This window comes from Mandrillus leucophaeus, unplaced genomic scaffold (assembly GCF_000951045.1).
Source record: "Mandrillus leucophaeus isolate KB7577 unplaced genomic scaffold, Mleu.le_1.0 Scaffold732, whole genome shotgun sequence".
NCBI classification, from domain to species: domain Eukaryota; kingdom Metazoa; phylum Chordata; class Mammalia; order Primates; family Cercopithecidae; genus Mandrillus; species Mandrillus leucophaeus.
Window position 1 is genome coordinate 217,074 of NW_012107942.1, and position 22,259 is coordinate 239,332.

Sequence of the window (22,259 nt, forward strand, 5' to 3'; positions counted from 1 at the left end):
TTCAGGTCTCACTTCTAGGACTTTCTTCCAAGCCCCACGACAGCCAAACACAATTATATTCTCATCATGCCATGAACACCTCATTTACCATCAAAGATACCACCTCTATTTTAAAGGCTTATTTAATTGCTTTCTAACTACCCTCATACTTCTAGCAGAGGACTTAGAACACAGCAGATGTAGTGTACACCAGATTTCCCATCAGGAATACGGGACTTATTCCCCACTGCTAGGTAGAAATGCTGTCAGATGGCCACCCTTGGTCATCTGCCCTTTGCCACAGCACCTGCTGAAGGTCACGCCACCTTTCAAAGGAAGGCCACGTGCAATGACTAATCAATAAAGAGGTTAAAAGGCTGTTTCCTTCTTCCCAACTCAGGATAGCTCTGAACTTACCCCTAACATGGAACCAGCTGAAGCCTTTGTGAAGACTGCATCACAGCTCAACTCCCTCTTCCTAGTCCTGCTTCTTTTCACTGCCTTCCACAGATACTGATGCTAAGAGCAACCCCTAGTAAACATGCTGCATGCTATTCTCAGTATTCGCTTTGCAGAGACCCAAGCTGTGACAGTTAAGTGGTCAATAAATATCTGTTTAATGAAGGACACCTGTACTCAATAAGCTGCCATGTCTTATACACCTCTCTTAGCATATATGACTACGCAATTCATAGGTATGGCTTGAGAATGCTTTGGAGATAAAGACAATGCACTAGGAACTACTAATAATTCTCACACCAAAGTCAGATTCTTGTTAGTACAGAAAAATCTTGGAGATTATGGAGGCATGACTATAAGCCAACAGACACATATTTAGCATGGAAAAACCTCAATTTGGGGGCCATAAAAATATCCATCTGTGACACTTTTTAGAAGAGCACATACAGTGTCTTCTTCACGCTCTTGATAAAGACCTGCTTATGCTATTTGCAAAGCACTGTGGACACCAGTCAGGACACAGAGATGAGGAAACCCCAATCCCGGCAAAGACATACAGCTTCTAGTTGAGTAAGGAAAACAGAACTGACAGCAACTAAAAATCAAGGCAGGAAAAAAATAAGTGGTATAAGAAAATGAGCGGAGTGCTGTGGAAGCACCAAGAAAGAAACAACGCTTCCCCCTTCAGGTCTCAGTTCTAGGACCCTCTTCCAACCCCCTACTACAGCCAAACTCAATTATACTCTCATTATGCCATGAACACCTCATCTACCATCAAAGATACCACCTCTATTTTAGTGGCGTATTTAATTGCTTTCTAACCACCCTCATACTTCTAGCAGAGAACTTAGAACATAACAGATATAGTGGACACCAGATTCCCATTCAAGAATGAAGGAAGAGGCTAGGAAGGGGGGGGATGTCTGAATTGCACTCTGAGAATGAATTTGACAAGCAGTTCTTGAGTCTCTTCTACGTCTACATTCCAGACACGGTGCCGGGGATTTATAGATTAGTACCAGAGACAGATGTGTGCAGAAGTATAACTAGAATACAATATACCAAGTTTTATACCTCAGTGTGAACCAGCGCTCTCGAATCTGAAAGAACAGTTTTGACAAATGGAAAGGAGAGGCAACGGTTTGATCAAAGGTCAAAGTGTTGAATGCTAAGGGGGAATACTTGAACTTCACTGAAGCACAATCTCCATGACACATCCTACAAACTCTAGTTTGAAGAATGGGTATCCCATGAGAAACAGTATTCACGCTCAAAATGCTGGCTTAAACCAAGTCACAGTGGATAGTGTTGGCTGTTTAGCTGAATGCTTTCTTCCTCCTTTCTTCCCATGAAAACTCTGATTTGTCCAGGTATCCATCCCTTCGCCACGAAGGTCTCCCAACTTAGGTAAGGCTATCCCCACGTCCAACTTCAGATGGGGTCTTGATGGATCTTAGCCAGTCATTATAATAGTACTTTCTGGCTTCAAAGACAGAAGCATGGGTGCCATCAGACCTCTGCAACCCCTCCCTCCAGCATGTGTTAATGGTCAACAGTAAACGTGTGAAATAAATTGGCCTAGACTAGAGGGAAGCGCGCTTATTCCACGATCAGGACCACTTGGGCTGCTTCTTTGTCCCCTCTTTGGTTTGTGAACATGGAAGCAAATAACCTAATTGCAGCAAACACCTGTATTTTGACAGTGAAACAGGCCAAGACACAGACGAAGGCTAAGCAAAGAAAAATGGAGAGAAAGATAGCATCTGACCTACTGACAAGGCACCCGGACTCTTCCTACCTTTGGATGCCCTATCATCCCAGAATAAAAGTTCCCTCATTGTTTAAGCGACTCTAAATTATGACATCTGTTGTTATCACCGAAAGCAATCCAAGAGATACAAATGATCACGAGTTTTCTTAACTGCAGAACTTCTTAGAACCTCAAATACAAATATAGCTTGTAAATTTCTAAGATAAATTTATAGTATGCAGTATTTCCAACAATGCTAGGATTTTTTTCCCCACAGAATGAAACCTGAAAAAGAAGGAAAATTGCATTCTTCAGTTCATGTATTCAAAAATATGGTCTGGGCTGTGTTGCGGGAAGTCAGAGGAAGAGAAGATTCAGGGCAAGAGCACAAGGAAAGGAGGCCCTGTAAAAGTCAAGGCTAGAGAAGCAGACTATAATTAAGATACAGAAATTTAAAAAGCAAGAGGCCTAGATGGGAGGATCATTTGAGCCCAGGAAGTTGAGGATACAGTGAGTTATGACCCACGCCACTGCACTCCAGCCTGGGCAACAGAGTGAGACACTGTCTCTAAAATAAAATTTAAATAAATTAAAAAGGAGAAATAGATAAAATATAATTTAGGTAGGAAATAAAAATGGACTTCTTTGGGGGCCGGGCACAGTGGCTTATGCCTGTAATTCCGGCACTCAGGGAGGCAGAGGCAGGTAGATCGCTTGACGTCAAGAGTTCAAGACCAGCCTGGCCAACATAGTGAAACCCCATCTCTACTAAAAATACAAAACTTGGCCGGGCGTGGTGGCTCACGCTTGTAATCCCAGCACTTTGGGAGGCCAAGGCAGGCAGATCACCTGAGGTCAGGAGTTCGAGACCAGCCTGGTCAATACAATGAAACCCCATCTCTACTAAAAATACAAAACTTAGCTGGGCATGGTGGCAGTCGCCTGTAATCCCAGCTACTCAGGTGGCTGAGGCAGAAGAAATACTTGAACCCGGGAGGTGGAGGTTGCAGTGAGCCGAGATCGTGCCACTGCACTTCAGCCTGGGTGACAGAGCTAGACGCCGCCTCAAAAAAAAAAAATTAGCCAGGCATGGTGGCACATGCCAGTAGTCCCAGTTATTCGGGAGGCTGAGGCACAAGAATCACTCGAACCTAGGAGGCGGAGGTTGCAGTGGATGGAGTTCACATCACTGCACTCCAGCCTGGGCGACACAGGGAAACCTCGCATCAAAAAAAAAAAAGAAAAGAAAAAAGAATGGACTACTTTCAATGCCAGGAAACATACTAAATCAGTAAGTAGAACCCTGGCAAATTGATCAAGGTGGAATCTTTGATGTCACTGATTAAAGGGCCTGGTCAACAACTGGGTATGTTAAACAGCACCGTCCCTTTCCTGTCCTCGGGCCAAGAGTCTGATTTTCCTTTTGCACTCTGCCTCTCCTCACTGCTGTCATGGCAGACTGTCAATCAAAAGAATTCCTATTCTCCCACTGCTTCCAAGTGAAGATCGGACTTAAACAACTAGACTGTCATACGTGAATCACCTGAGTGACCCAATGACAGAAAAGAATTTTGAAGCAACCCCTTTGCCAGTGGCCTCTGACGAGGCTGTCCTTCGCCCTGCAGCAGGGACACTCTGTGGTCACTCCCAGGCCGTACTGTCCAGCTCTTCCCTTTGATTTTTTAACTGACCCCACCCTTCCCAAAACTCCTTTTTTGCTAAAATTAGCTCGAGCCTATTTCTGCTGCTGCACCCAGAGAACCCTAACCGATTATGGGGGAACCAGCAAATTTCAGCTATGTGTCATGCAGACCAAGTCTCGAGATGTTATGTCTTTAAAATTAGTAGCAATGACCCAAAAGGCTATTAGCATATCATTTTCCAATGGCAGACTATTTTATCCTAGAAAATGAGATCTCACATGATGTTCCTTCCAGAACATTAAAGATAAGAGGTTTCTCACATTTAAAACCAGGAGCCGAGGCAACTTGAAACATATTTGTACTTAGACATTTCAGGGCCCCAAATTTAAAATTAAATACCATTCTAAGAAATTCTGACTACAGTTGTCTACTTTGAGTCCTGGAAGCTTTTTTTTTTTTTTTCCTCTCTCTTCAATAAAATACACATTTATTTTAAGAAATTTGGAAGTTAAAGAAAAGCATAAGCAGCAAAAATCAAATCACTCATAATCCTGCCCAGAGATAACATTTTATGTTTAATCTTCTAGTCTTTCCTGATTTCCTTCCAGACTTTTCTATGCATTTTTTAAAATACTGTACAATCTTAACCCTGTATGCACTCATATATCCTCTTTCCTTATCGTAAACATGTCTCTCAGCCCTTAGACGTTTTCTGAATGTCATAAAAACACTAATAGTTACAATTGTGTAAATGTACCAGAATTTACTTAATCATTCCATTAATGTTAGGTATTTAATTTTTTATGCTTCCTTCCCTACTGCAGTCATTAAAGTACAGTGATGAAAAATATCAATGTCAGAGCCAGCATTTCTGGAAGCAAATCTCAAACCACTTCCCTCACCAACTAGGCAACCAACAGCAACAAGGCACTCATCTGCTTTGAGACTTGTATAGAAAATGGGGGAGACACCAGAACCTTTTTTTCTTTTTTTTTTTTTTTTTTGAGACGGAGTCTCGCTCTGTCGCCCAGGCTGGAGTGCAGTGGCCGGATCTCAGCTCACTGCAAGCTCCGCCTCCCGGGTTTACGCCATTCTCCTGCCTCAGCCTCCCAAGTAGCTGGAACTACAAGCGCCCGCCACCTCGCCCGGCTAGTTTTTTGTATTTTTTAGTAGAGACGTGGTTTCACCGTGTTAGCCAGGATGGTCTCGATCTCCTGACCTCGTGATCCGCCCGTCTCGGCCTCCCAAAGTGCTGGGATTACAGGCTTGAGCCACCACGCCCGGCCAAGAACCTACTCTTAAGAGGGATTCTTAAGAGTACCTACTCTTAGGGGAACCTACTCTTAAGAGGGAGGATAAAACAGGAAGGCCTGTGCCATACTGCACAAGTGTCCGTCAGAGGACACCCTTAAACGGCATCTATGAACACCAAGCCAGTGTGCACACACATCTGCAAAGGCAACAGTGTGCACGAGATTCCTAGTGCTAAAAGCTCTGTCCACTTTTCACATTCCTTTCTTAGATTGTATGTTTTCAGGTCCTTGTTTGGTTAACGTGTTACATGGGAGTCTGTAGGGGCTTTTGCAGATAAACAGCTGTCTCTCAGCATAGAGCTACAAAGAACTTTCTCTTACCTTTTCTGCTGAAATTGCAATAAAAAACAAAGTGAAAGAATCTTCTATTGGCAGAAATTTCACTTGATGCTCCTGGTGATTAAGGGTATATACAAGACACTCAATTATCTTAAATGAATGTGACATTTTTACTTTTATTCAAGTCATGAGCAGTTAATTAGCATTTCTAAAACCACCTAAACTGAAGTAACTTTGAGGGACTCTGAGGCAGCAGAAATAACAAGATTAGGGAGAGAGGAGCAGGACAGGCATTTGCCTACGACTGACCTACTTAGGCCCTGGTTCAAATCTGGCTCTGCCACTTTTAGCCTCTATTTCCCCATCTGTGAAATGGAGCTGTAAATAGTCCCATTCACAGAGATGTTGCAATGAGTGAATTAAAATAACGCTTATAAACTGCATAACCTAGTTCCTGAAAACAGATGACACAGATGTGGCTTCTGTGGCTCTATTTCTTTTGGCCGGTATCAGGATTGCCTTCTACTTTGAGAGTAGAAGTGGCAGGTGTCACTTCCAGAAGAAATATTCACAGCCAGGATATAACTTATCACATCCTTATTTACTGCCTCTGCCATCACTGCCCCATGTGTGGAACTGAGCCCACAGCAGCCTGGGTCTCAGAAGAGCTGCCTCTAACCCTCCACTGGCCAGTGCTGTAAGCAGCTGAGATTTGGGGGCTTTTGTTACAGCAGCTTAAGCTAGACTTAAATTGAGTGATACAATAATTATTAGTCACAGTGGAGATTCAGTGAGTGAAACCATTACAATTACTGATACCTCAAGGTACTGCCTTCAGGCATGCTCTTGGCTACATACAGAAAAACTGGGTTTGATTTGGGAAAAGACGACAAATGGGTATCAATTTCAAGTTGTAATTTTCAGGTAATGAGGAATACAAATGTAACAAAATAAATGCTTCATGTCAAAGACACTTTCCGCAGAGCAAGGAATACTGGTAGTAACTGTCATTTATTGAGTGTCATTTATTGACTGTCATTTATTGTCATTTATTGACTGTCATTTATTTATTACAACCAGGGGTTATTCTAAGGATGTTATATTTATAATCTTATTTAACCTTGACAAGAACCCCATAAAGTGGGTGTCATTCCAGTACGGTAGGATAATTTCTGTTCTCTTCATTATTCCTCTCCCTGTTGTAGATAGGGCTCAAAATAAAAAATTAATTTTCTCGGGCTGGGCGCGGTGGCTTACACCTGTAATCCCAGCACTTTGGGAGGCTGAGGTGGGTGGATCTCCTGAGGTCAGGAGTTCAAGACCAGCCTGGCCAATATGGTGAAACCCTGTCTCTACTAAAAATACAAAAATTAGCCTGGTATGGTGGCAGGTGCCTGTAATCTCAGCTACTCGGGAGGCTGAGGCAGGAGAATCGCTTGAACCCGGGAGGCGGAGTTTGCAGTGAGCATACCTGAACATCGGAGGGTAGGACAGGGCAGAGAGGACTGCAGATTCAAAAGACAGTTATGCACAGTGGAAGTACAGAGAAAGAAGACTGCTGGAGATTCAACAGGGGTGAAGGCTTCCTGTCTCCAGTCACATCCTGGGTACTAGCGAGGGCCCATGAAAAGTGAACATAAGTGACGTTTGTGAATTCCAGGCCCAGGCATCTAAGAGCCAGTATATCATTTCTATATTCTCTTTTACCTTTAGCACTTACCGAAAACCACACACTGAGATTTTGAGGTGGAGGGGAAGATGGATAGACTAGATTCCAGAATCACACACAGAGGAGGAGAGCTGTCCATGGGAGTCCTCCTGACTTACATCACATTCACATGAGCTTAAAGGAAGCTTTTGCTATGTTAAGTCCCTGAAATTCCAGAGCTCATGTGTTATCATAGCAGAGCCTAATCTATCCTAATACCACATGGAAGACTGAAGACCAGGAAAAGAACAAAGTAAACCCAGGGAAATCAGGAGGAAAGAATCTAAAAAAAGCAGAATTTACTAGAAAACATGTATGCCGATCAAAAGCTAATGAGAAAGAAATCTAAATGAGAAGAGCCTAAACCGAAGAGCTGACCTGGGTAGGGAGAGAACTTCCTCAGGGGCAAAACTTGTCAAAGGGAAAAAGAGAATTGTAAATTAGGAACGACAATGGAAATACGACGATATACTCAAAAAGATTCTATTAAATTTTAAAATCATAACATAATGAATGCTTTTCTATCAAATATGTTATTCAAACTGATCCAACAAAAGACAGACAACATGAACAGTCCAATAACCATTCAAGAAATCTGGAAAACTGTCAAAGAATGACATCTAGAAAACACCCTTGGAAAGTTGTTTTTATCTTCAAAGAACGAGTACTTCTCCATCTTACCATTCTATAGGAACAAAAAGAACACTGAACAACTCATTTTACACAATTAACAAAACATGACACATATGGGGGGAAAAAATCAAACGCTTTCATTTATGAATGCTGAATGCCAACATCCTAAATAATAAATTAAATCAAGCAGTACAGAAAAACAGGAACGCACCACCGTCAAGATTAATTGCAGGAAGGCAAGGAGAGCTCAATATCAGAAAATCTACTAAGGTTCAAGCACCCAAAGCACAAGCTCCTCATGGGTACTGACTCTATCATTGATGTATCAATGATGCCTGGAACATAAGAGTGCCCAGTAAATACATATGGAATAAATTATTGAGTGATATTAAAATCCAAGAAAAAAAACACATTGTGATTATCTGCAAAGGCCATGATAAATCAAATTTAAGTTTGATGTCAAAAAAAACTCAAAATAAAATAATAAAATTATGCAATATGTAACATAATTAAAAAACAAAACATCTCAAACCAATCATCATGTATTTTAATTGAGGTTAATAAGACATGAATGCCCACATATTGCCACAATATTTTAACACTGTTCTGTAAGTCCTAGGCAACACAATTAGATGAGAAAATAAAATAAGTATAAACACTAGAGAGTAAAATATAAAATTATTATTTGCAGAAGATACGATTGTCTACCTAGAAAATCCCACAGACTTAATTTTTTTTAAAAAAGTATTTAAAAGTAATGAGATAATTCATGAAGGCAGTTGTTAAGATAATTACATAAAAATCAACAACATTGCTATATTGCAGCAATAAAGAGTAAGAAAAAATATATAATTTAAGAAAAGATTCAAATCACTGCAGCTACAGTAACAACACTGACAAATTACCTATAAGTAAAAGCAAAATTGTATAGGAGCGAAACAGACAAAAACTACTTCATAGGATTATAAATAGATTGGAATATACATGCCCTATTCCCAGATGAGAAGAATTCTCATTATACTCAATATTGTAAAAATGTCCATTTTTCTCCATCTTAATATATACTTTTAAAAAGTAATACTGAGAGACAATAAACAAATGAGCACAGTCAAGAAAACTGATCAACTTTCTTTCATAACGGAGCAATTTGGAGGTTAACTGTGGTTAAGACACAGCAAGATCCTTAGGCAAAGGCTGTTGAGCTCTGAAGACCCAGGGGCAGCCCGGGTTGAAGCTGAGCTGAGGAGTTCAGCCTGACTCCACTCCCACCCAATGGATGGGGTCTCATGATAAGGATTAACCCACCACTGCTTATCTGGGTAGCTGAGTCTGTCTTAAATTCCTACCAGAACCAACAGACAAGAAAACAAACTAGAAATCCTAGAAAAAGATAAAAGTAGATGAAATGTTTTAGTACATAATGATGATGATATTTCAATACGGTAGGTATGAATTACACTATTCAATAGCGGGATAATCAATTTTAAAAAGCCTAAGTATTATACCTAAGCCATGTCATACATCAAAATCAATGACTGACATATTAGAGATCTGAAGGTAAAATGAAATTATTATAAATAGTAATAAAAATGTACGCATATTTATATAATCTGCGTCTTGGCAAAGTATCCCCAAACATAACATTGAAGAACAGACCACAAATAGATAGACTTAAGATCACAAAATGTTAAATTTATATATGGCCAAAAAAAGAAAGACATACAACAAAAATTTTTAAAACAGTAGGGAGATGTGTGTGACAAAGCATATATATGCTTAATATATTAAAAATTACCTTAACATCAATAAGAAAACAATTGTGAACATGACTTTAGAAAAATCGGGCAAAGACAAATGCAGGCAATTTAGAAAAGGCAACTAATGTCAAGAGAACTTTAAAAATGTTCAGCCTCAAGGCCAGGCGCGCTGGCTCACGCCTGTAATCCCAGCACTTTGGGAGGTTGAGGCGGGTAGATCACGAGGTCAGGAGATAGAGACCATCCTGGCTAACATGGGGAAACCCTGTCTCCACTAAAAATAAAAAATAATAATAATAATAAAAATTAGCCAGGTGTGGTGGCAGGCACCTGTAGTCCCAGCTACTCGGGAGGCTGAGGCAGGACCGGGAGGCAGAGCTTGCAGTGAGCCAAGATCATGCCACTGCACTCCAGCCTGGGTGACAGAGTGAGACTTCGTCTCAAAAAAAAAAGAAAATTCAGCCTCACTAGAAAATAAAAGAGGTGGAGCCAGGTAGGGTGTTGCACACCTGTAATCCCAGCACTTGGGGAGCCTGAGGATGGAGGATGGCTTGAGCAGAGGAGTTCAAGGCTGCAGTGAAAGTAGTGTGTGTGTGTGTGTGTGTGTGTGTGTGTGTATAATATACACATTCACAGTCTTAAAAATTCACATATTCTTTGACCGAGCAATTACATTTCTAAGACTTCATCCTAAGAAGCTAAATTCATGAGAAATATTTGCTAAGTGAATGGCAAAAGAAAATGAGTTAACTACAGTGGAATATTATATAGCCTTGAAAAATTACACTGGGGATTAACAGTTTATTGACATGGGATCATATCCAAGATGTAATATGAAGGGAAAAAAACAGGTTACAAAACAGTATACAGAGTATGGTCTCTACACTTTTTAAAGAATATATATATATACTTCTCAAAAACTGAAAGACTATATCCAAAATATTAACTATGGTCTCTGGGTAATGAGATTATAGGTGATTTTTTTTTTCCTTTTAGCCCATCCATAAGTTTACGATTTTTCTACCATAAACAAATATTACTTATATAACCAAAATGAAGGTTAAAAAAAGTAAATTGAATTCTGTGGGAAAATAAACATTTATTCTAAAAATAAGCTCTAAAGTTGGAAAATGAAAGCAAAACATCTGCTTCCTGGACAGAAAAAGGAATTTGAAATTGCTAGACAGCCACAAGCTTCCCAAAGGCGGTGGAGTTCCAGGTGCCGGCTCAATAGGGTGCCCCACGCCCCAAGGAAGAGGCCTGACTCTCTGACTCTCCCCCACAACCTCCTGCCTGATCTACAACTACATCCACACAGAGCTGAAGCATAATTGTATTTGCTGTCTTTATCAAATAGCATCTGAAATAATCTGCTCTTGATTACTAATAAAAGGGATACTTACTAATCCCCTCTAAAAGGAATGACTATAAATTACCAGCATATTCGTATGGCTACTGATTCGCTTTCTCTAGAGGAAAAAAAAAAATGGTCCTTATTGCCCATCATTAAAAAAAAAATCACTGATAAGTTTCTTTGATGGAGACAAAATGGAAAGGAATATGATTAATTGCTATTTAAGAGCATGGCTTCCTCACAATGACTTGCAGGTCTGGGATAACGGAATTCTGCAGGAAATCTAGGCAGCTTCAGGCTGACTGCTGAGAGCAGCTCAGCAGAAGGTGAAACCCAGCAGACCCACACAGTAAGGATCTTAGAAGATAAGAGCAAAGCATATTCTCTCCAGATTTGCTAGCCCAGTAATCAGTGGGTTAGTACACTCTGTTATCTTTCACATATATACAGCACAACAGGCAGTAAGGCCTGGGCTTCCATAAAACTCTAATGAAAAACTTTGCTCTGAGACCCAATGTGCGCAGCAGCGCTCCTTGGGGGACAGGTTGGGGTCTGCCCAGCCCTGCTGGGCTAACAGGAAGCCCATGGCAGGACCTGTGTTGGTCTGGCAGGTCTAACCCACTGTAAGGGAAATAGAAGGGAAGGAACAAAGCAGTCCAAAGCCAAATTTGGAATTGGTTCTGATTTTCCTCTAATGTCCTATTCATTGGGTCATGGCTCTCAGAAGGGCTACTACAAGGCAGGGCAGTGTCTCAGATAAACCTTCAAGGAAAAGATCCTCACTGACTTTGGCAGCTTTGGCCCAAACAAAAATGTCTGCAGCACCAGTGCTCCTGGAGGCTGCTGCGGCCTCAGCATCCAGCTCCCAGGCTCCCCACCACTGGCTAATGCCTGGGCCTCTGCAGCTGAATTCCAAGAGCTACACAGCAGCAACGATACTTGCAAAGCTGTGCATCGGAAACCAAGCCTGCTTTGCAATGTACGCGAAGCAGTCAAGGAATAGAAAACAGGGCTCCAGGGACAAAACTTTGTCTTCACTCCCCAACTCATAGCCTCTAAATCCACACACTTCAACCCGACCCAACCAGCCTTCTCCTTCCCACACACGCACCGCTCCTCACCTACTCCCAGACACTTTGAACATCATCCATTTTAAACAAGAGCATAAACCTCACTTGGGCCATCACTGGGCAGTAGCTGTTGAAATCGTTTCTAAGAATCCTTTTCTACTTAGGAGGCCAACATTATTTTTGGAAGACTGAATGGGTGTTCAGTGACAACGAACCACCTCAACCATTTGTTGGGCACTTCAGTGGACCAGGCTCCCTCCAACCTCGTGACAGCCCTCTGAGGATGTGAACCCCCTGTGCAGACTGGAAAAAAAAAGTCCTCCCCACCAAATCAAGGTGCCATTACTTCTTCCATTTTCTTTCTCTTAGTACGTCTCTTGGGTGCTAAATTTTAGCTCAGGGCTTTGCTCCACCCAACACCAACCAAATGTCACTTCCAAGAAAAATACTCTATGCCTTTTGGTATGCTTCTCACTCCAGCAGCCACTAGACTCTCTCGAAGGTAAAAAGAAAAATGCTGCCATCAATCAGGCCTGAACCAAATTCTCCCTTAAATCTTGCTCTATCCTTCCAATGCCCAGCAGTGCAGCTGTTCCTTTCTCCTCTGACCACCATCACAACGTTCAAGAAACATGGTATCAGGAGCTTTCCCCATCTTTGAACTACTTCAAAAGACTCCCTTATCTATAGCTCACGGATCTTATTGTTCACTTACTCATTCCATTGCCAAAGAATGACAGAGGACCTTCTACACAGGGCAGTATTAGGGCAGTTGTCCCTGCCTCCAAAGAGTTTAAAGTCTAGTGGGGAAAAGTAAATGACAAAATATAAAAATTGTAATACAAGTGAGCCATTATAACCATAGCATGCTTTTAGAATACAGGTTCCTTTTTTGTTTGTTTGTTTTTGTTTTTGAGATAGAGTCTCACTCTGTCACCCAGGATGGAGCATAGTGGCGCAACCTCAGCTCAATGCAACCTCCATCTCCGGGATTCAAGCGATTCTCCCGCCTCAGCCTCCCCAATAGCTGGGATTACAGGCACCTGCAACCATGCCCAGCTAATTTTTGTATTTTTAGTAGAGACAGGGTTTTGCCATGTTGGCCAGGCTGGTCTCGAACTCCTGACCTCAGGTGATCCACACTCCTTGGCCTCCCAAAGTGCCGGGATTACAGCTGTGCGCCACGGCACTCGGTCTAGAATGCAGGTTCCAAGCGAACAGGAATTTTGTTTGCCCTGTACCGCAATACTCCCTGAACCAGAGCAGTGTCTGGCACACAGTAGGTATCTAATAAATGTACATATACCATAGTGCCTATAATTCAATAGCACTCAGAACATTTGCCCAGATATACTTGTAGCTACTATTTATGAAGCATTTTCTAGTGCTGAGCACTGCTAGGTACTTTTCACAGTATCTCTTTTTTTTTTTTTTTTTTTTTTTTGAGACAGAGTCTTGCTCTGTCACCCAGGTTGGAGTGCAGTGGCGAGATCTCTGCTCGCTGCAAGCTCCGCCTCCCGGGTTCACCATTCTCCTGCTTTAGCCTACCGAGTAGCTGGGACTACAGGCGCTCGCCACCATGCCCAGCTAATTTTTTGTATTTTTAGTAGAGACGGGGTTTCACCGTGTTATTCAGGATGGTCTCGATCTCCTGACCTCGTGATCCGCCTGCCTCAGCCTCTCAAAGTGCTGGGATTACAGGCGTGAGCCACCGCGCCCGGCCACTTCTCACAGTACCTCATGTTATCACTGCAGTTTCCACATTACCACAGTACAATCCTTATTACTCCCATTTTGCAAGTTAGAAAATTAATGTGCAGAGAATTAAGCTTAGGATGCCATAGTCAGCAACAAACTAAACCTGTCCTTGTGGAAAAAGCCTGGCCTCCTAACCATGAGGCACACAGCGGCCAGGGAGTGTCTCCCAAAGGACGGACTGAAGTGAAGGGACAGAAAGGGGAAGGTTCAAAGCAGAAGGAACATGTGCAGACTAAGGAAACAGACCAAGGAGGGGCTGAAACTTTTCTCAGTTAAATACAATGGGTTTTAACAAATCTTTTCATAGTTGCTGACGCCCTCAATACGCCTTGGATGTAAGCACTTCAAGAGAAAGTACTAGTAACCCAACAGAGTATGTTTAAGTAGGGTAACTCCTACATTGTTAAAATGACTTGAAGTTTTATATTCAGAACTCCAGAACCTGCAACTTAGGGAAGGCGAGCCGTGAGGAAGGACTTTCAGTCCTCTCAGTCCTCCCTCAGAAGGAGGAAAACTTTAGAAACACACCAGGATAAAAAACAAGTGCTTTATGACTGTACGCCTAAAGTCCAAATTCCAATCCTATGTGCTTCTGATTTAAGAAATTAACAAGCAACTGCGGGTTGTTTTACTCCAATACTCACAGGATCACAACCCAAAACATTCTCCATAATAGAAGAAATGCTGCATCTCTCGCCGACCCTCATGGACCCTGGGGTAAGCTGTTTTAATCTAGGCAATAAACATCGATTGAGAGTCAGTAGCCTAAACGGCACTGCACTGTCTACACAGGCATACGACAGCAATCAATATATTCGGCTGGAGGCAGGCAGACAAGAAAATAAAAAATAAGAGCGTTTCAATCAGTGATGAGTGCTGTCCAGAAATGAAAAAATGATGAGCTGGAGGTAAATAGGGGAGGAAGGGCCTCTTGAAGGTCTTGGAACCAAGACTGAAATGATGAGAAAAAGCTACTTGGAAGGAGCACATTCTCAGCCAAGTTTTAAAAAAAAAAAAAAAAAAAAAGGGAAAACATTAAAAACAAAACCCTCAAGGTGGATATGAGCTCAGTGTGTTTGGGGCAAGAAAGGCCACATGGCTAGAGCTCCATGAATGTGGAAAGAGTGGAAGAGATGAGAATGGGGAGAAAAAAGAGTTAAGAAAAAAAGCCAACCAAGGGTGGTCCTGCAGGACCCTGGCAAGATGTGAGATGCTAAGCGCAATAAGGTGTCGCTGGAAGCTTTTCAGCAGCAAGGTCACACGAACTGGTTTTTGCTTTAAAAGGTTTGCTCTGGATTTCATCAAAAGCCATACAGGCTGGCCCTCACCTGGCCCAGTGCACAACACAATGGCTACCAACGGAGAAACGCAGAATTCATCCATATGCCAACATCCACCAGAGTCCCAACAAAGAAGAGGAAAGAACCTCTTGGTGACCAGCTGCTTGGACTTCCAAGAACGTGCTCTCAATCCCTAAGACCACTTTTTCTGAAATCCAACCTCCCCTCACCATTTTGCATTCCCCCCACGGATGAGGCTGAAAAATAAGATATGATGCCATGGCACAAAAAGTTCCCCCATTTCGAAACAGGTCCTGAAAAAACAGAATTGTGTTTCAGGAAGCCCAGGAAGGAGGCATAAACACATTCTGAACATTTAGATCCTAGCACTGCACGGAAACCCCAAGACCCAGAGAAACCAGCAACCCAAGTCTAATGTCAGGGGCCTCCTGGTCACTGGGCTGGTCTCAGGTGATGGTCAATGCCCGCCTGCAGGGTGATGAAGAAGCCAAGATATTAAAGACGGGTGGGCTTGACTGTCATCTGCTAAACAACGAATACCAGGAAACACTATCTCGGCATCCAACACATCAAAAGGCAGTCCACGTGAGGCTATATCTGTGGCAATACCATGCCAGAAATCTGGGCTAATCTGACTCTGCTATTCATAAATTCCCCCTCATGTTAAAGCACATGTGTTTGGGAAGGAAAAATGAATCCAAGTCAATTTTAGACATTGTTACTTGGAAACCATCTGGAGTCCCTGGAAGCATAAGAAGCCACCGCATCCCCTGCCCTCAAATGCCCACTGTAACTAGGGCAGTATGCTTAGATGGGAGTTCAGATGTCCCCTATTCCCCAGGGCTGTCCCCACCCCCATCCTACCAGGTGCCAGTTCAGGCTCCACTTCCCACCCCGGAAAGGTATTTGGTTTCTCGGTAAACCTAGTGGAGAGCCCTCGATGCGTTGAGCTTACATTTGAACTGCACCCAAGGCTGGATTCTTTGCTTTCTGATTGCTTTAGAACTGCACACCTGAATTCCTTTGCCACAGCAGCAGCGGAAATCCCTCCCCAGGAGTACGGGTTCCAGGAAAAATCCCCTCTACCTAACGATCCTGTGCTCAAAGAACGCCTAGTCTTGGGAGAGACCCACCAGGATTTTTACGTAACCTTAATAGATGTTGGCACCCTGCAGAGCCGCTCCTGGAGTCCAGATGTAGCCCATTTTCACCGTGATGGCAGCAGGCGGGGTCTTGCAGCTTCCCCGGGCCTGACTCTTCTGACTGTGGGGCCTCTGTCCCCCTCCCCTACCTAGCTGCGATTCTCATCTTCCCGAGGACTTGGGCCTCGTTTTTGCAGCCTCCCTCCCTCCACTGAAATCAGTCTTAACACCAAGCAGGCAGCAACGCCATTCCACCAGCACCTTCCTTCCTCTCCCACCCTTCACTCTTTCCCCCAACCAAACGCCTTAAGAAACCCGGCCAGGAAAGTGATCCAGAATCTCGTACAGCCATAGTCCCTGAAAATAAACACGGCGGGAGGGGCAGGCCGACCAGGCCCAGCACTTTCCCTGGACCCGGGAGCAGCCCTGAACTCGGCGCAGGGGAGGGGAGGAAAGACATCTCCGGAGACCGACTGCGGTTCAGCTGCCTCCAGCACAATCTGAGCAAACACCTGTTTCCAGGAAGATAGGCGGCCAGAGGGAGAAGGGAGTCCCGGGGAAAGGCAGGGAGGACGAAGCGAAGGGGCAGCCGGGGACGCAGGTAAAGGATGCGTCACACTTTGCGCTTGGCAACCGGAGCCCGGAGCAGAAGGCGGCGCGTGTGAAGGGCTCCGGGGTCTAGGAAGTTCACGGAGGAGGGGTCGCGTCTGCGAGCAGCGCCTGGAGGCAGCTGCTGCAGGGGAAGGGACGGAAGGAAGGAGGACAGGAGGCCAGGCGGGATCCATCACCTGCGCGCCCCGGCGGATGCAGCCTCGCGGGCGCGCACCGGCCCCGGTGCCCGCGGGTGACCTACCTGCCCACCGTCTGGTTGGCCAGCTGGCGCATGCGATTGAACTGCTTCTTCATCGTGGCCCCGCTGCCGCGCTAGCCCAGGAGCTGGGGAAGGACGGAGCAGCCCGGAGCCCGCCGCAGGGTTACATGGCTCCCGCGCGGAGCCTCCCGGGCGGCGGCGGCGGCACTGCGGAGCCTCCGGGAGCCGTCTGGCCCGCGCGCAGCTCCCTCCCGAGGGCACCGCCGCCTACGCCTCCTCCCGCCGCGCCGCCTCCTGCTGCATCCCCCTCACGCGCGCCGCGCAATGCCCGGGGCAGAGCAATGCCCGGGGCCGCCCTCGGCACCGGCCCGCTCCGCCCGGGCTGCCTGCCCCCAGTCCCAGTCCGGCGCGGGGACCCGGGAGTCTCCGCAGGCTGGCTGGCCGGCTGGCCGGGCTGTCCCCGTGCGCCTGTGCGGAGAACGCCGTGCATGCCGGGACTTGTAGTTTCGCGCCCCGTGCCCACCTTTCCTCTGTCCAAAGTTTGCAAGGACAGTGGAGTGCGGAGGTGGAAGAAGGCAGCGTCCACAGCAGCTTTGCACTTTAGCGTTCAAGTAAGGGAAACGTTTTCCTGTTTTAAAAATGGCAAAGTGGGACCAAGAATACAACAGCAAATAAAGAAAGTGAGCATCTGTCTCTCATTGTATTTTTAGTGAATGTGAGGCATCTGTGTTCTCAATTCACAGAAGGGAGATTTATGCTAGCAGATACGTGGCTGATAAAACGGTCTAAGGTCACCTGATTAATGATGAGGTTCAGGGTTACGCTTGAAACACAGGGGCTGACAGCAGATTTTGAACTCGGCATAGCTTGCATCCCAGAAGTCTGATTCTTAATTTTTACCAAACCAAACCCAATAGGTAACCAGAAGCCAATATAGATAGTGACATTGTGCTTACTGGCCCAACCTGTCTGAGACAGCTTTTTTGTATGGCTTAGACGCCAATCTCGTATCTAGTCCCATTTCCCTTCCACCAGCAGGAAACCAAGGGGCATGAGCTGTAGCACCCCACAAGTGTCCTGCACCACAGCATCCCATGGACGTCAGCTGGTTCCTTGAAAGGGGTTGTGGCTTCTTCGTTCTCTATCCTTAGAAAAAGATAGGTGAGCCGGGCGCAGTGGCTCACGCTTGTAATCCCAGCAGTTTGGGAGACGAAGGCGGGTGGATCATGAGGTCAGGAGTTCGAGACCAGCCTGGCCAACACAGTGAAACCCTGTCTCTGCTAAAAATACAAAAATTAGCTGGGCGTGGTGATGGGCTCCCGTAATCCCAGCTACTCGGGAGGCTGAGGCAGGAGAATCGCTTGAACCCGGGAGGCAGAGGTTGCAGTGAGCCGAGATTGTGCCACTGCACTCCAACCTGAGCGACAGAGCTAGACTCTGTCTCAAAAAAAAAGAAAAGAAAAGAAAAAAGAAAAAGATAGGTGATTGCAGTTAGGTTTTATCATTATATATCAAGGTTTTATCATTATCTATCAAGTCAGAGCAGTATTGTTGGGTGCTAGGCGCTTTGGATTAAACAGATAGGAGTTCCTGCGTCAGAATTCCACATACCTGTTATATAACCTTAGGAAAATTGCCTAACCTCTCCAAACCTCTGTTTCCTCATCCCTAGATAGAGAAATATGCTTCCTGAACTCCGGTAAGAGAACTATTTGTTAAATTACCAATAATCAAATTACATATAAATTTTCATGTAGTACATTGCCATATTCATTTACTACAAAATGATTATACTTAGCATAACAGAGAAAAATCCTATTCGTACAACAGAATTACTAATCTTATAAAGGAAGGATCTTCTTTGAAACGGGATATTTTGCATATGTTGATTATAGTTGCAAGATGTCCTAAATATGGCTCTAAATATCTTGCTGGCCAGCTAAACAAAAAATGGTTTGAGGCATGTCTTGGCTGAATGAACATGAAATCTTTAATTAATTCTGAATTTAGCCTCTGCTTATTAGGTCAGACAGCTCTAGCCAGTGAATAAACGAAGGCATTATTTGCTTTTTTTTTTTTTTTTTTTTTTTTAAGACGGAGTCTTGCTCTGTCGCCCAGGCTGGAGTGCAGTGGCCAGATCTCTGCTCACTGCAAGCTCCGCCTCCTGGGTTCACGCCATTCTCCTGCCTCAGCCTCCCAAGTAGCTGGGACTACAGGCGCCCGCCACCTCGCCCGGCTAGTTTTTTGTATTTTTTAGTAGAGACGGGGTTTCACCGTGTTAGCCAGGATGGTCTCGATCTCCTGACCTCGTGATCCGCCCGTCTCGGTCTCCCAAAGTGCTGGGATTACAGGCTTGAGCCACCGTGCCCGGCCATTATTTGCTTTTAAGCAACTATGTTGTACCTATAATGTCTATATGATGTCTATATTAAGTGAAATTATTTCCATTTTGAGATTTTTAAAAAAGCAAAGTACAACATGCTTTTTATGTGTATAAATAATAGTAAGACATTAAGGTCACTGTATGACTTTTAGCAACACTATCTCTGGTAACTTCTAGAACTGCACTGTTGAATATAGTAGCCCCTCACCACAAGCGGTTGTTGAAATTTAAACTAATTAAAATTCAAAATTTAGTTCCTCACTTTTGCACTGTTGGTGGGAGTGTAAATTAGTTTAACCGTGGTGGAAGACAGTGTGGCGATTCCTCAAGGATCTAGAACTAGAAATACCATTTGACCCAGCAATCCCATTACTGGATATATACCCAAAGGATTATAAATCATTCTACTATAAAGGATTATAAATCATTCTACTATAAAGACACATGTACATGTATGTTTATTGCGGCACTGTTCACAATAGCAAAGACTTGGAACCAACCCAAGTGCCCATCAGTGATAGACTGGATAAAGAAAATGTGGCACATATACACGATGGAATACTATGCAGCCATAAAAAAGGATGGGTTCATGTCCTTTGCAGGGACATGGACGAAGGTGTAAACCATCATTCTCAGCAAACTAACACAAGAACAGAAAACCAAACACTGCATGCTCTCACTCATAAGTGGGAGTTGAACAAAGAGAACATGTGGACACAGGGAGGGGAACATCATACACCGGGGCCTGTCGGGGGTTGAGCATTAGGAGAAATACCTAATGTAGATGACGTTGATGGATGCAGCAAACCACCATGGCACCTGTATACCTATGTAACAAACCTGCACGTTCTGTACATGTACCCCAGAACTTAAAGTATCATAAAAAAATAAAAATAAATAAAAAAAGAATTTAGTTCCTCAGTCACCCAAGTCACATTCGAAGTGCTTAAGAGCCACATGTGGCTAAAGGCTACTGTATTGGACAGCACAGATAAAGAACATTCCTATCCTCTCAGAAAGTTCTACTGGTCAGCACTAATCCTCCAGAACTCTGGTAGACAACTCTGATATCATGCCAGCCCCTGCCTTCAATCCCGAGATTTTTCCGTTCCAAAGGGAAATCCCCTTGGCTGCCTCCCCTGACAGAGTGTGGTCCAATAATATTTTATTAACTGGTGGCTTCTCCACATCTTTTCTGTCTTCCTTTGAATGCTCCCTCCACTCAGGAAGCAGCTAGTGCGTGTTCTGCTTTCTACCCCAGGGAAGGGATATTAGTGCAGAAACAAGAGCTTCAGAAACACATGTGACAGAATAGAGTTCTTCAGGACAGAGTTTTGAGTTTCCAGAATACAGGCTTTGGAGCTTTAATAGTCTATGTCAGAAATAGTAGATTATAAAGAATATATCATCCTGCTTAGTCTAAATAAAGAACCCACAGGCTGTAAGATGTTGAAAACGGTGATGGGGACTGCAAAGCAGGAGAGAAAGAGAGAAGAAAAGTAGATGATGCTTGTGTAGATACTATTAATGTCCAAAAAATTTCACTGCCAATGCCTATGGGAAGGATGCTATTTTACCTTACTGTTGAGTTAAAGATCGGTCATGTGATTTTCTTTGAACAATGAATATGCACAGGAGTGACTTTTACGCTGCTTCTGAGGGCAGACGTTTTAGGAGTCATTTTGTGATCCTGCCCTCTTCTTCTTAATACTGGCAATGAACCAGTTAGGGGCTGCCGTGGAACAACGATGTGGCCCTCCAGCTGGAGTGAAAAAGGTATCTTTGCTGTTTTAAATCAGAGGTTTGGGGATTGTTTGTTGCTGTAACACAATTGAGTCTAAGCTGACTGCTACGGTGGGTTTCTCTGAGAAAGTAGCATGCGTCTTGCTTCTCCCCATGGTCAACAGTGAAGTTGGGGGCAGGCACACTGGAGACAGATATATCATTTTGGGGCATCTGAGCACAGTGGAGAAACTGTACACCGCTCCTGGAGTGAAGGCTAGGCGTGGCCAAGCTCACAGAGATCTTCTGCCTTGTAAGACACAGGACCAGTAAGATATCTACATGAAATGTCTAAGGTACCCATACCACAGGCCAGTGGTAGCCCCAGAGCTCCCTACACCCAAGCCATGTGCAGTGATTTGGTGTCTGCATGTGTCGTGTGGGGATATACAAATGTACCTGAAAGAGCTGGATGTGAAAGCTATTGGGATCAAAGACGGTGATCAGGAGGAGGAGGCAGCTTTGGCCAAGATGGGGAATGAAGATGGAATTGCCTAAAACTTAATTTGTGCCACCTAGAAGAATAGATTTAAAATAAAATTTAAAAGTATTTGCAAAAGACGAAGGGGAGGTGAGGAAGAACGGTGGGAAGGGGAAAGAAGAGGAGGAAGAAGAGGAGAAAAGAAGAAAGAAATTTCTATGTCTTATATACCTAGCTTTGACCTATGGGAAGATTACACGTCCCTGTTCCTGTTGACCTTCCCTTTGACCTTGTCACTTGCTTTGGCCAACAATATATGGGCTTCTTACTTGCTTCAGCAATGTTGTAGTACCATTTGTCTGAGATATGTTTCCGTGGAAATCTGATACTCCCTTTAGAAGCCTCCGAATTAGAATGGTTTTAACCCCTACTCTGACAGCAAGCATTCACTGGCCAACATGGGGATCACTAGCTCCATGTGGTTACTTAAATATTATTTTAAATTAGGTTAAATAAAACAAAAGTTTCAGTTTTCCATTTCAAGTGCCCAATAACTACCTGTGGCTAGTAGTTGCCGTAGCAGACAATGTAAAATAAACATTTTCATCATCATAGAAAGCTCTATTGGACAAGGCTGGTCTACAGAACAGAATTCAGAATAACCTCATGTGTCACTTAACGACAGGGATACGTTCTGAGAAATACATTATTAGGTG

At 43.9% G+C, this 22,259-nt stretch overlaps 1 protein-coding gene and 1 long non-coding RNA gene across 5 annotated transcripts in view; one reads left to right on the forward strand and one right to left on the reverse strand.

Annotated features, from left to right (window-relative positions):
• The window catches only part of ARHGAP44 (Rho GTPase activating protein 44), a 218,882-nt gene extending 201,497 nt beyond the window's left edge, over positions 1-17,385 (reverse strand). For all 4 annotated transcript variants that reach the window (XM_011965674.1, XM_011965676.1, XM_011965673.1 and 1 more), the window contains exon 1: positions 17,000-17,385. In XM_011965674.1, coding sequence (XP_011821064.1) covers positions 17,000-17,052 — 53 coding nt within the window. In that variant the 5' untranslated portion in view covers positions 17,053-17,385. The remainder of the gene's footprint in view (positions 1-16,999) is intronic.
• Positions 16,606-22,259, forward strand: part of LOC105528787 — a 41,186-nt gene continuing 35,532 nt past the window's right edge. The window contains exon 1 of the long non-coding RNA XR_001004409.1: positions 16,606-16,747. This is a non-coding gene — a long non-coding RNA (uncharacterized LOC105528787). The remainder of the gene's footprint in view (positions 16,748-22,259) is intronic.